The 14,541-nt window shown below is 34.7% G+C and overlaps 4 protein-coding genes across 4 annotated transcripts in view; all 4 read left to right on the top strand.

Moving 5' to 3' along the window:
- The window catches only part of LOC134676799 (uncharacterized), a 344,277-nt gene that overhangs the window by 267,714 nt on the left and 62,022 nt on the right, over nucleotides 1–14,541 (top strand). The window lies entirely within an intron of this gene.
- The window catches only part of LOC134677118 (uncharacterized), an 85,858-nt gene continuing 74,038 nt past the window's right edge, over nucleotides 2,722–14,541 (top strand). The window contains exon 1 of the mRNA XM_063535575.1: nucleotides 2,722–2,731. The gene's annotated coding sequence lies outside the window, so the exon portion shown is untranslated. The remainder of the gene's footprint in view (nucleotides 2,732–14,541) is intronic.
- LOC134676970 (uncharacterized) lies at nucleotides 10,738–11,361 on the top strand. The gene has a single exon (XM_063535347.1). The coding sequence runs from the start codon at nucleotides 10,774–10,776 to the stop codon at nucleotides 11,359–11,361; it is 588 nt and encodes a 195-aa protein (XP_063391417.1). The 5' UTR covers nucleotides 10,738–10,773.
- Nucleotides 12,979–14,014, top strand: LOC134677108 (uncharacterized). Its single transcript, XM_063535565.1, has 2 exons — nucleotides 12,979–13,020; nucleotides 13,627–14,014. The coding sequence occupies exons 1-2, from the start codon at nucleotides 12,979–12,981 to the stop codon at nucleotides 13,984–13,986; spliced, it is 402 nt and encodes a 133-aa protein (XP_063391635.1). The 3' UTR covers nucleotides 13,987–14,014.

The raw sequence follows: 14,541 nt of genomic DNA on the forward strand, positions 1-14,541 counted from the left end.
ACACGTAGAGGCCCCTTGGAGAGCTTTAATGTCATGTCATATCTGGTTATTATTAATAAATTTAATAATAAAATTAAATATTTTATAGGTACATTAAATTTCTGTAAAGTAATAAATTAATGAATGAATGTACTGAAAGGAAGGACCATATTAAAAAAATATCATTTATTATAATCACATTAATAAAAATTGTAGAAACTTTACAGTTTACATGTTGAGTAAAGATTAATCGAAAAATTAATCGAGTAGTACTTTTGAATTAATCGAGTAGTACTTTTGAACTTTTTAGCATATGACCGTTATCGGCCTCGATTGTCGGCCAAGACGTTTCAGAACGATGTATTTCATCAAAGTCCTAACTGTGGCACCAACAGCTGTGTCATCGCCACCTGCATCTTCTGTGTCTGCTTGAGGAGTTGGAGCAAAATCTTCAGGAGCTGGAGCTTCTGGTAAAACATCTGGGGCAGGGGCATCAACTGGTGTTGCATCAGTAGCATCTCCAACTGCGTCAGTAGCCAGGGCAGCGTCTATGGGAGCTGCTATTGCATGTTCAACTGCTGGTAAGGCATCAATAGCATCTCCAGGTGCTGGTACGACGTTAGTAGCATCTGTATCTGCTAGTGCGGCGTTAGTAGCATTTGTAGCTGCTGGTACGGCGTCAGTAGCATTTGTAGCTACTGAAACGGCGTCAATAGCATCTCCAGCTGCTGGTACGGCGTTAGTAGCATCTTCAGCTGCTGGTGCAGCGTCAGTAGCATCTTCAGCTGGTGGATCGATACGGGTTGCATCTCCAACAGGTGCAGTAGCATCAACTACGGCGTCCTGGGCTTTGGCGCCCAAGATCTGAAACATAGTTGGTAATCAAACAAAGAAGGACATGTTATATTCTGTTGAAAAGTACTACTTACAATAGTGTCATTATGACGGTCTGTACTACGGTCATTAGTCTGATGCTGACATTTAAAAGTACCTACTCATTTTATAGTGACGATTATTGTTCTAATGATTTTTATATGGGCACTTATATAACAAAATTTCTGATTATGTGGTTTTCGGATCTTAATATTCCTGATTTAGAGAATTCAACCAACACAAAATATTTTGTTTAAATAAAAAATGCTTTCTACCTTATTATTATAATATAGGTATCATTTGTATCATGAAAAGAAAGCGTCTGGGTTAATATATAATAAAGGAAGGAATCTTTTTTCTCTCCCTGTTTTTTCCTTTGTCCGTTTGTCCTTCCTGTCCATTTGTTTGTCCGTCTTTATGTTTATCTGTCCATCCGCTTTCAAACTATTTTGTAAAAATAGCTCACCATCAAGCACCCGATGAAAATGATTGCACGTATAGCCATTGCGTGTTCCTGGTTTTAACCCAATTTCGTGTGTTTCTGTAATATTTATATTCTCGGTGTTATCTTCAAACTATTGTTCATGTTTATCGTCATGTGTTTTGTTATTAGTCACGTCCTATTTTGTTGCGAAAATTATAATTCTATTGGAATTTATTACCAAGTGTGGTAGTGCGTCATCATTTACCATTGTGTAATATTGAGTAGTTTGAATCATTGTCCAAAGTAATTAATCTCGTTATATTCATAAAAAGTCATGCCCTAGTACAGCGGTCGGTAACCTTTTAGCAGCCAAGGGCCCGAAGTAGTTAACGGAGGTGACGCGGGCCGCACTTTGTTAATATTTTTGACTTTATGAGACATTGTCGTTTGTCACTATTACATACAAAATAGCCAAGGCGGCACTCGGGCCGCAAGTGACAGTTTCACGAGCCGCATGCGGCCCGCGGGCCGCAGGTTGCCGACCGCTGCCATAGTAGATCACAGGTCTACAATATACAGGGTGGCCAAAAAATAAGTGATTTCGCGTTGCCAGGCAATGACATAGCGTTTCACTCTCATATTAAGCAGAATGCGAGACAAAATACACAATGAACAAAGAAATTGGACATTGGATTGTTGAGTTTCAAGAAATGATTACTAGTAGTGCTTTGCTGCTCGACTATCGTGAAATATATGTTTCGAATTCCGAGGTATTACAAATATTGACAGTATTTTACCTCATATATGTGATGTTAAATACGGTTTACGACAGTGATGTTATAATATTTTTGATGTAATGGTTTAGAGCCTCTTCACACTGGCGATTTGTGCAGGAGTTGTTTGTAAGGGAGATCGCAGGCGCGGAACTTTTTCACCGCTAGTGTGTATTAAGCAAGGCCCCAACGTATTCTATTCTCTTTGACGGCGCAGCAACTAGTATCATTTCTCTCTTCTCGCTCTTTTGAAAATGACGTTTGTCAAAAAAGGACAACCATACTGTTGACAAGATGGACTTCAAAATCAAGGTGTTATCGTTTTAGGTAGAACCAGGTTGTGTATGTGTGCGTAAAAGCGTATATGTGTGCTCTTTTAGGGATGTGAAAAGTCGATTTTAATCATGTTATATATCGATAAACGCTACACAGCGGAACGAAATAGCGATTAATTGAAGCTTCAATATCTTCGTTAAACATAAACATAATTGAAATGCTAATGGATAATGAATATATATTGCGGAACACATATTTTAGTAGGTATTTATGTATTTTAATTAAATATCTGAAATTTCCCTTGGTTATCCTGGGGCGTGACGATAAAATTGTGATATGATAACCACAATAAAGAATAAAAGCGTTTTTGTTCATTTTAGGTAAGTATCGTTAAACCTTTGAAGTAAAAATTGCAAGAAATGTCGATACTTTATCGATATGACTTTATCGACATGGCTACAGCAAGGTGGGCCACATTGTTAATCGTACACTAAACAAAAGTGGTAACAGTGACAGCTGGCTTTGACGTCATCTCTAAATATTATATATCTATGGTATTAAGTGTGTAATGATTATCACCACGAGTGCGCAACAGATTCGCTACATACTGAGATGACATATTTTGAAACAATATCATTGCGCACATCAGCGAACCAGTCGCTTTCAATTCTCCCGCAAATCGCCAGTGTGGTGAGGCTTTTACGTGTAGGTGTAGACATTAGTTAAATTTTATATCATGTCATTATAATAAAACAAATATGGATATCTAAGATAATAATTTATTTAATTTACATTTTAAACTAAGAATAAATATAACAAAAGATCACATATTATTGATAAATAGTAAACTGCATAGGGCTTTGGCACGACTGGCATGGACAGGGGCTACTTATGACATTTTGGCTGGCTTGGCAAGGGCTACTGATAACGTTTTGACAAGCACAGGGGTTACTTACAATATTTTGGCAACTTTGGCACGGACAGGGGTTGATAACATTTTGGCAAGATTGGCAAGGATTACTTATAATATTTTGGCAAGATTGGCAAGGATTACCACCTAAAATAACCTCTTGCTGGCCCGATACCACTTGCAGATTGGCAACCGACTGGCATGGCAAGTTGCTTATAGCTTTCTGCATGCCATTTACACCTAATAAGTTCATGTTGCCATTAATTAGACTGTTACCTATATTCGATGCCAATGACTGGCAACCGCATTGGCAATTCGGTTGCTGGGTTAGCTGATTCAATAGCGCCTGCAAGCTTACTTGCAGCGTGTTTTGGCAATTTGACACTGGCACAGTGTTTAAAAGTGCCAGTAATTCTTGAGACAATGGATTGGCTAATTGTAAGCCATTAGCCACTTGGAGTCCGTTGCTTATTGCCAGTAAGTTTTGCAAGTTTGCCAATTGTAAGTTGTTTGCAATGCATGGGTTTTTGAGTTGTAGGTTGTTGTTGATTTGGATGCCATTCGGTACATTCAGTAGATTGTTTCTGCAGCCGCAGTTGTTGGAAACCTGGACGGGTACTGGCAGGTTTTGCTGGACTGGCATTTGCTGTACTGCCATTTGCTGGCAGCCGCAGCTGTTGCCGATGGGTAGTATTTGAGAGAGACTGTTCTGTAAATTTAAATGATCGATTGAAGATATGTTAAAAATATTGTTTATAAATATTAAAAAAAAAATAGTTTGAATTTTTTTTTATTATTATCATATCTATCTATATATATGCATTACATACCTGAATAATCACAGCATTAAGAAAAATTTAAATGATCTTTCTTCGAAACATTGTTGATGAAGGCTAGACAAAACTATACAGGATACAATAATAATACTATTTATATACAAAAACGTCGATCAACTATCGAAATTGATAATCTATTATCTTGATTGTATAATTTTATATCGGAAATTAGGTAATTTTAGGGCTTCGAAAATTCTTACAGTTAATTACATGATAAAATATATTTAGATAACTTTTAATTAGTTTGATTGTGTAGTTTTTTTTTACTTAGCGGGTAATAGTTAAATTGAATATAATCCAACAATTTGTATAGAAAGCATTTTGGAAAAATACTGCCTATTGTGGGTTTTTTGAGAATTACTATGCTAATATTCATTTTTGAAAATTATTAGACAACATTAACAACATATTTTTCCAAAGTACTTAAATATTCCATTTAAGGTAAAGGTCGTGTTTCGGCAGGTTAAGGCTCTTGAGAGTCAGTTGAGAGTTTGTATATTTTTTTTAAATATTACTAAGCATATCAATACCTTGAAAGCTTTTGAATAAGTTATATTAGTTCTTTGTTAATAATTTAATGTATAAACTGTGGGGTTTTAGTTGAAACTTTTTTTTATATTAATTTTTTCGTGAACCTCTTATTTGGCTCCCATTTCGTGATACAAATTTAGGTCAGCTCCTAAGTTCGTGAATTCGTGTCCCGGGGTGTTTCGGCATAAAGTTTTCTTAGAGTAATTGGTGATAATTTGCTGATAATCATTTTAAATATTTAACGGTCTTACCTACTTACGAATAATTGTAAGGTCAAATTAAAAATAATATTTAAAAAATGTTAAATTGAGAGCTAGCTTAAAGTTTTTTGTACTCGTCGACTTTAATGGTTGAATTAAGACTATGTAAACCATATGGGTACTTTAATACTTGATTAAAAGCCAAACTATTTAAATAAAAAAAATATAATATTAAAATTTTATAAAATTAAAAAAAAAAAAAATTATTTACTATCTTATACGTTAAATATAAACATACACAAAAATAAACCAAATAAATTTAATATTAAATAAAATTGTGCTAGTAGTTAATATGAGAATATACGTGGAACATACCTTAAAATTTTTAACTCGGGTCACATTCAAACTCGTTTTATGAGAATTCTAGTGAAAAAAACATATACCGAATTTCGCTCATACGAAACTTCATGAAATACATTAATTGTTTTCTAATTTATTTTTTTAATTATCTTCGTTGTTATATTTAAAAACAAGCACTCAAAATATACCTAGAAAATCCTTGATTCATTAGTGGCACGAAATAGGAGACACACGAAAAATAAAATGACCGCTATTTCGTGAGTCGATTTATTGCAATTTTAAGTTATTTCTATGCATATATTCTATCTTTTTTCTTATCAAATCAATTACTAAGGAACCCACAGAAACACTCCCAATAACTTTTATTCGAATGGGTTTAGCTTTTCCTTCCTATAAGCTTAACAAGTGAGAGCGCGCACCTTACGCCTAAAAAAAGTGCACGCATACAACACAGCTGTTCGCGGCCGTCTGACAGTTTCGACCGTCGTATTACTCTCAGTTTAATCACTAAAATATTGTTTATTATTTTATTGAAGAGATTAAATAATACAGATTTTTTTCATATGTATAATTTGAATAAAAGATATTTGAATTCCTTATTATTTGCGCCAGAAAAAAAACTAACGAAATAACGTACTAACACGAACTTGGGGCCGTTTACCTTACCTCAATTTTCGGTTGCAATAAAATTGCAAAGAAGAAGGTTTGCATACAAGTAGAATATCAATAAGGCCGACTTGCACCATTGTACTAACCCAGGGTTAACTCTGTTAACTCAGTGCCAAATTGGCCTGGTAACCATGGTAACTCCAGGTTTAACCGGTTAATCCCGGGTTAGTGGAATGGAACAAGTGGCCCTAAGAAATATTAGGTAATAAAATACTTTGTTACTAACGTACACAAAAATATTGGTTAAAACCAAAATATTACTTTGCTAATCCGCGTAAAAGATAACGTGCTAGTCAATCAGTGCTAACCCGTTATACTTACTTGCGTAGGTATTTTTTTTACATGCAATTAATGTTCCCACCCTCCCACCGCAAAAATAAATACGCAAATAAATATAACAAACCACCACCAAAAGAATAATACTCGACACGTGTTTAAAAAAAACACGTAACGTGTGTTTTGTGTTGAAAAATATTGGGACTAGCAAACTATTACACCGGCCAACAGTCGGAATAGAAGTTCGAAAAAAATCATAAACTTTGAAAACCTTTATCTCGGAAACTATTAGATGTACAGAGGCAACTCTAGTCTCGTATTGTAGCCAATTTAGTCCACTTTAAAAACGCTTTGAAAATCTATCAAATATTAGTCTTTTAGGTTTATAATCGCCCAAATCTAAAAGGAAACCGAAATTTTCGCAGGTTTTTCGATATTTGACAAAGTTGCGTTCGGCGCTTGAGGTCACAAACTTGTATTATTCATTAAGTCTGCAGAAATCAGAACTACCGGATTTGACGCAAAAGAGCCAGGTTACAAAATTCCACAAAGTTACATGATATTCGCGAAGTTTTTGCAATCAAATGATCGTATTCCGCCCAAGCACGCAAAATGTATGTTACAATTACATGTAATAAAATTATGTCATCGGGATTGTTTAACATAGATAGCAATGACATAACCTTTATCTTCACAATCGGTTATCAAAAGCCTAATTACTTGTATAATTTGATTGAAATAGATAATGATAACATTTTAAAAGGGTTTTTAAGTTTTGGTGTTTAATCATTACGTTTTCATATAGAAGAGGTGAGTCCTTGTCATTTTATATTGTTTTTAAATTAATGAATAAATAATCATTCTTACTCAGATTGATTAAGCTCCACACTAGTCTGTATATGGGCATTTCTCAGGAGGGCCGTTTTTACGTGTCCGGGGCAGTAATTGATTGAATTTACTGTTCAATAAATCTGAATTAATTTAGGCATGATCTTCAGCTTATATTCTGTCTGGGACACTATCAAATTATTTATTTATTATTTATATAATACAAGAAAAAGAAATTCAAATGCCAATAATGATGTTCGGAGGGCGTGTCCCGCACCCAGATTTTATGAAACAAAAAATTGTTACTCAAGATGGGGCATTAGATCGGAGTTATTATGGGTATTCACGCATAGGGTATTAGTTAGCTTATCATATTCTTTATATCACAATAATGTGTTTGCTCAACACATTGAATAAAACCAAATTTACGATGTGTCCCGGGCTAGTGACTGATATCGGTGTAATTTGCAAAACATGTCAGTACTCCTTCAAAGTTGTAGACCAGGAACTCAGTGTCTCAAACATAGTATGCTTTAGTTGTGCCTTAACCGTTGAATAAAGTAGAGGTACAGTCACAGTACAATAAAGTGATTTTTTAAACGTTTCTCCGTCCTTCGCTGGGTTTGGTCCTATGTTTTTTTGAGATCGGTGGTGCAATTTACTCCGAAAGTTTTAGTGCAATTATCGTTATGTAAGTGATTAAGAAGTCATCGAAAGTACGTAAATCCACCGTTATTACATCTCCTCTGTATCGTTCATGCTATTTCTGTAATTGCTAAAAAGCGATTAATTTTGATATCGATGGTGTTGATTTCCCTGGTTTCGGTGGATTTTTTGACCACCGATATCAAAAAAGTGATCACTGAATTCAAATCCTGGTTTGTAAACTAGTTTGTTGTACTAATTTATCATGTCTAAAAAGTGAAAGATACGTTGTACAAACGTAAAATTATGTTTGTAAGTAAATTATGTCATAGTGGGTACACAAAATCTCTAGTTCACTATGAGTAGTTTTTTAAACCAGACGTATAGACCCAATGTTTCTTTCTCTGTCTTGATATTCTTTTCCAAACAATTAAGTAAATTATGTTCGTTGTCCTCTGTATCACCGGAGGCCCTACACCTCGATACCTTTAAACATGTCAGCCATGTTAAATAAATGTAGTCAATTGGTTCCCACTTCTTTTAAAATAACTTTTGTATGTTAAGTACTATGCAAGGTGAGCTCAAGGGACAGGATGTACAGAACAAGGGATTAAAAATAAAATAGCATTCTAATGTCGAGATCGCTTCAAAGGCACTGAGCATACCTACTGATCGATATTTCTAAAGAATAGCCATAGACACAAATTGAACACAGCAAATGTTTTAACAATCCTCAATGTCTTATGTCTTTGTCAACAACTTTGTTACAATTTAGCTAAAGTGTTTGAGGGTGCTGGAGATCATAATTAATTGGTAATTGGATCTTCAAGCATTACTCGACTACTTCAAATATTATAGTTTTAAATTGACGGAGTTCACGCTTTTAAACTCTTTTATTAAAGAAATACTTGTTTTCCGTATTGCATCACATTGCTTTATAAGTACATTAAATATTTAATGAGCATTGAACACCACTCAAAAGTGTATTGTTTATCGGGTGCAGGTAACATAAGTTTTTTTAGACGCGTGTGCGGTCGGATTGCGTGAAACAAACATCTTCTTCTTCATGGATATAATAATGCAATGAATAAATGATTATAATGTGCGAATTTGTGGTCGACAATGTCGACATGTCTGAAACTCGTTTCAGGACCACACATCACCCTATTATATGAGGCCAGTCATATAGTATGGGATATCTTCTAGAGATGTTGATTTACAAGCCGTAATTTGGTTATTTTAAAATCTTGAGTCTATATCTATTAAATTTATGTAAGCTTTCGAGATCATTAGCCTTGTTACATCGCTTATCAACAAATAGGATTGAAAAATATGATTAAAATAATTATATAATTGAGATATAAAACCTAAATGTGATTTTGGTGTAAGCATTATTGAATTCGGTGACGCAAATTGATTTCAGTGCCTGCACATGATTTCGGTGTTTTTTAAATCTCAAATATCTTGAAAACTATAAGGTTCTAATGGAGGCCTCCACTACCAATATTTTTTATATTAAGGGTAGATTTTAGGAAATAAACTCGCATATTATATAAGTTAAAAAAAATTTTTGGCACCGAAGTCAGGCACCGAATGTCATCTCTGAGAATCGCCCATATATCTTTAGGTATTTAAATAAAAGTAAACAAACAATTTGTACATTTTTAGGTAGTTATAATTATAACACTTATTGGTGAACCAACTACGGGGGCCGATTTTTGAACTCCGATCGCTCGATTTCGGCACTCGAAAATCAGTGAAAAACAGCGAAATGCAAATTTTTGAAATACGATCAATAGAAATTGGGAATAGAGTGGTATTAACCACTGGTTTTCAATTCTATTAGTATAATTTAAAGGCCTAGTAGTGGAGATATTATTAAACGAAATACACGAAATCGAGCGGTCGAAATTCAAAAATCGGGCCCCTGAGCGGCCTGACTTTCACCTACATTATTTGATCATGTAATGTTTTCATCTACTATCAACTGGCTTAATGAGCCATTTCAGGGTAGATTTTGTTTACTTTTATTTAAATACCTAAAGATACATAGTATAAGCTTAAGAAGTACTTTTATAAATAACTATATTAAGGTCCCTTTGTTTGACATAAAGTTTTATGTCATAATGTATTGTTTGTCATAATTATCATTCGTCCTAATTCTGAAACCGTTAACTTGAGATTTACGTAAAGTTATCTTATAAGTAGATTAGGTTAAGTTTGTTTTATGGCAATCCTGAAAAGTTACGATTTTCTGAAAAACTAAAATTAAGACTAACAAAAATGCGGACAATATATTATGGTTTGAAACTTTATAGGAAACAATAGAGACCCTAGGACTATAGGTAGGGGAGACCGAGGTGAGTTGTGACAAAGGAGAGTTGTAACATTATCGATTTTTTGGAATCTAATAAGGAAGTTAATATATTAACTAAAAACGAGGTCGCAATAGCGCGCGTTTGTTAGTTCAAGTTGCGAGCTAACAAACGCACACTGTTACGAGCTCACTAACAGTTATTAGATTCCAAAAAATCGATAATGTCACCACTCTCCTCTGTTACAACTCACCTCGTTCTCCCCTACATAGAAAACGCCCAACTTTAACTTTACTAATTAAAGCTATTAAACACACCAAATGAAAGTATGAGTGAATATACATACGCGGTTTTCTCGCGGCCCAATTTAAAATACTAACGTATATTCTGAAACTAATAAAATTTTATTTATTTGTGATCAAGTAAAACCTTGCATAAATATATGCCTACTATATATAGGTATATAATACCAAGGTTAATATTATGCAGATACCACAAATAACTTACATAGCTAAACGTTACACGTTACATCATTGCAATGTTGTACATTATTTACTTTTGAGAAATTAGATGTTTTTACTCAGATTGACTTATTATTGACCATTATGCAAAACAGGCAAAAAATCACGTTTATTGTATGGGACTTAAATATTTATTTTATTATGTTTTTAGTATTTGATGTTATAGCGATAACGGAAATACATCATCTGTGAAAATTTCAACTGTTTTGCTGCTATCACGGTTCATGAGATACAGCCTGGTGACAGACAGACAGACGGCCAGAGGAGTCTTAGTCATAGGGTCCCGGTTTTACCCTTCGGGTACGGAATCCTAATAATGGTGTTCTTTATTTACACAGCTTTGTAATTTCAGGTACAATGAGTTTAAGAGACGCCATCATCATCACAGTATTTCTATCGCAATCCGTATGCGAAGCTGGAGGAAAGGGTCTCGGCTTGACCCTCCTCCAAGGCCTCTTATCCTCCAATCCTCAGCTTTCAAAAATGCTGTCTAACAAAATAATACAGCAGTCCAGTTTACAACGACCTTACTACAATGCACCAATCCTCAATGCACAGACTACAGTTCCAGTAATTCCCGCTTCGTCCCAATATGTTCCTGTTTTGCAGAATTATCAGAAAAGTCAGTTCAGCCAAGCGAAGGTCGAGTATCCAGCTCAATATATATATCAGAACGTGCAGAAAGAACCTCAAAAAGAAGTGAAATATGTGCAGTCTCAGCAGTACCCAGTGTCGTATTCCACAGTTCAACAGACGACGGAAATGTGTCCATCGAAACCTAACCCTTTTGTGTCGCCAGCTCCAATGGTTAACCCTTTCCTGCCAGCAGCGTCTCCTATATCAGCCCTCTGCCCCCCCACTTCAAGCATACTGCCTCCAGCTAATCCAGCTCTAGCTAGAAGCCAGTTTTTGAGAAAGATCCCCATTCCTCCGCCTTACATATAAATTTGGTGATCATTAATTGTATTTGGTGATCATTCATTATTTTTGGTTACCATTAATTATATTTGGTGATCGTTCATTATATTTGGTGATCATTAATTATATTTGGTGATCATTCATTTCATTCATTCATTTCATTTATTCATTTTGTAATTTTCTTTGGTAAGAGATTTTTGTATTTAGGGTAGGTACCAAAGTATTATTGATGGTCGTTGTATTTGTAATCCTTGTAAATGTTATTATTATATTATTTATTTTATTGTAATAAATAATGGTTGTTTTATGCTTTTTTTATTTAGATGGGATTGCACTTATCAGTAGACCTGCAGCGGTATCATGGTCGCGTTTTTATTACCTGTCATGACATGCGTCACTTTCGCACTTGCACAGTTGTTAAAACGTGACAGGCATAGGCAAATGACAGGAATAGACAAATGGTAAAACCGGCCATCTTAGCCCTTCAGTGGCGGTATCATGGTCGCATTTTTATTACTTGTCATGTCATGCGTCACTTTCGCACTTGCTTACAGGCTTACTTGTTAGAAAGTGACAGGCATGATGACAGATGATAGCCTTAAGGGGCCCACTGATTAACAGTCCGCCGGACGATATCGGCCTGTCAGTTGTTTGAAACTGTCAAAATTTTGTTCTAACTGACAGGCCGGTACCGTCCGGCGGACTGATAATCAGTGGGCCCCTTTAATGATGGCGTATAATAATGACATAAGTTTATAGGTAACGCCAATAGAAACTTAAATTATGTATGGAAATGGTGTCCTGAATTTTAGTCGCATCACATTTGTTTCATAATATAAAGATTATAAAGCTTATATTGAAGGTAGAATACTTTCTATCCGTGTCTCTGTCATACCACTAAATACCCATACCACATTGCAAGAGCGATAAGGATGAAAATAGACGAACGATCGTAATGGTTTACGGGTTAGCCTAAGAAATATAATCATTGCATCAGTTGAATGAAACTTATGAAACGATGCTTTCACTGTCGATAGGTATGTAAAATTGATGATTATTTACAGAAGATAACATTTATTTAAACTTTATTGCACAAAACATAAAAAGAATGTACAAATGGCGGACTGAATGCCTAATGGCATTCTCTACCAGTCAACCATTGGGCCAGAGACATAAAAATTTCTTTCTTTTCGAAAGTTTACGGCATGATATATTAATTTTTAAATTATCGTAATAAGTTTTGGTGTGTGTCAAAATTATCAATTTTCGCATCTCATCAAAAATAACTTTGTAAATGAAACGTAATATATACTTATAGTTACGATTAGACATCGACATCAAAAGAGCACCGGCAATTAGGTACACCGTTTTACTTATAATTTTGTGAAAAAAAACCGTTGCAATTTGAACCTTAAATACGTTAAAATTTCGAACTGAGATAATATCTGCAACTTCAAAATATATTTAGTAACAATTGGGTACTTTCGTAATCTAATGTAACCCTATCGTAATATTTCGATGGAATTCGTAATTACTAAATTTAGATAAAATAACGATACATAAAGGTGCTAGTTTTGAATGTGGGTTAATAAACCTAGGCAGACTAGACTAGGTACACAAGTCTACGCTAAATATTAGGCAAATATGAAGCTGGTAATATTAATAGCCTGTGTAGCCTTGGCACATGTAAGTATTACACATTTGTAACTATATGAACTAGGCATTTATAATATGCATTTATAATATATAATTCAAGAAATAGGCAACTGAATTGAAAAAAAATATTTGCAAAAAATTGCTCCTCCTCATAACTCATATCATTAATCACCGTATTCTATAGTTCGGTTTTTTTTTGCATTAGAAAGAACTTGCAAGAAGGTAAGCAATCTTGACATGTCTTTTAATTGAAAAACGCTTCTTAAAAATCAAAAACTATTACTTATTAAAGCAGAAGAATATAAATGATCGTATTAGATTCATAATTGTTACATATTTGCCGTAACTTATTTTTAAAATGTGTTTTTCAATTTAAAAGATGCATCAAGATTGTTTACCTTATTTCTAATGCTAAAAAAAACGAACTATAGCGCAAAAAGTTTCGAGTTTAAACTGAATTGCCACACGGTCTATATACTGTGGAGGAGCAATTTTTTGATATTTTTTAGCATGTTTTATTGCAAATAAAGTGATTGACCGCTTGATTCAATCATTACTTTATTTGCAATGAAACATCTCGTGATATATCACCAGAATTAGTTTTAAAGAAACTCACAAAAAAAAATCATTTTTCAGGTCAACGCCCAATGCATCCCCAAGCCTATAACATGCAAGCCATTACCTTTACCCACGGTTGCCCCTATACTCCAAACTGCCTGTGAAATCCCAGCCTTCGCGCTACCATCATGTAACTGCCCTGCTATTCCCAGTCTACCAGTGTCACAATCCATCCTCCCAGCGATTAACGCGCCACCTTTTGGGGCATCGTTCTTACCCGGTATCGCGCCTTTAGGATTGATTAACCCTTTCCTGCCGCCGGCGTCGCCTATATCAGCGTTGGCGCCTACTGTGTCGTCGCTATACCCACCTATTAACCCGTGCTGTTGCGGGTGCAAGTATTTGAAGAAGATACCTATACCACCGCCGTGTATGTAGGTTTTTTAATAAAATAAGTTTGAAAATATGTTTTTGTTTTATTTATTCTATGTAGTATCAGGCGTGGCTCACTCCGCCATTTCGTCACTTTGCTACAGGTAGATAAAAGTAGATCCGTTCCACCTCAATTTTGGGGAAAGCCATAAGCCGCGCGTGGCGCTGTCGCCGCCTAGCGGCCATATCTGTGCTGATCGTAACAGACGCGTTTTGTTAGAGAGTGAGTCTTCTGTACCTACCTAGTACTATTATTTATTTTGTGGTAGTATATTAAATCAAACAGAAAAGTGCCTTGAAACCCTATCGGCTTTGTATCGACACTACATTTGTGAAAATCGTGAATACATTTTACATACATATAAAATAAACATAAATTACCGTAAAATGGGGTGAGTTGGGTGAAATTTGACTTTCAAACCTCGATAAAATTTTATTTTTACATATGAAAACTGAATGGTGTATATAATAAGTGTTCCGGACGTTTTGTATTTTAGTTTGTATTTTATTTTGGGTAGTTCCATTTCATAATAAATAATAAAAAATAAATAAATAAAAAGC

The sequence above is a fragment of the Cydia fagiglandana genome, chromosome 25 (assembly GCF_963556715.1).
Source record: "Cydia fagiglandana chromosome 25, ilCydFagi1.1, whole genome shotgun sequence".
Lineage (NCBI taxonomy): Eukaryota > Metazoa > Arthropoda > Insecta > Lepidoptera > Tortricidae > Cydia > Cydia fagiglandana.

Excerpts from the sequence above, each read along its gene's own strand:
- LOC134676970 (XM_063535347.1), top strand. The coding sequence starts at position 10,774 with ATGAGTTTAAGAGACGCCATCATCATCACAGTATTTCTATCGCAATCC.
- LOC134677108 (XM_063535565.1), top strand. The coding sequence starts at position 12,979 with ATGAAGCTGGTAATATTAATAGCCTGTGTAGCCTTGGCACAT. Across the intron at positions 13,021-13,626 it reads CCTGTGTAGCCTTGGCACAT|GTCAACGCCCAATGCATCCC; the intron begins GTAAGTATTACA and ends ATCATTTTTCAG.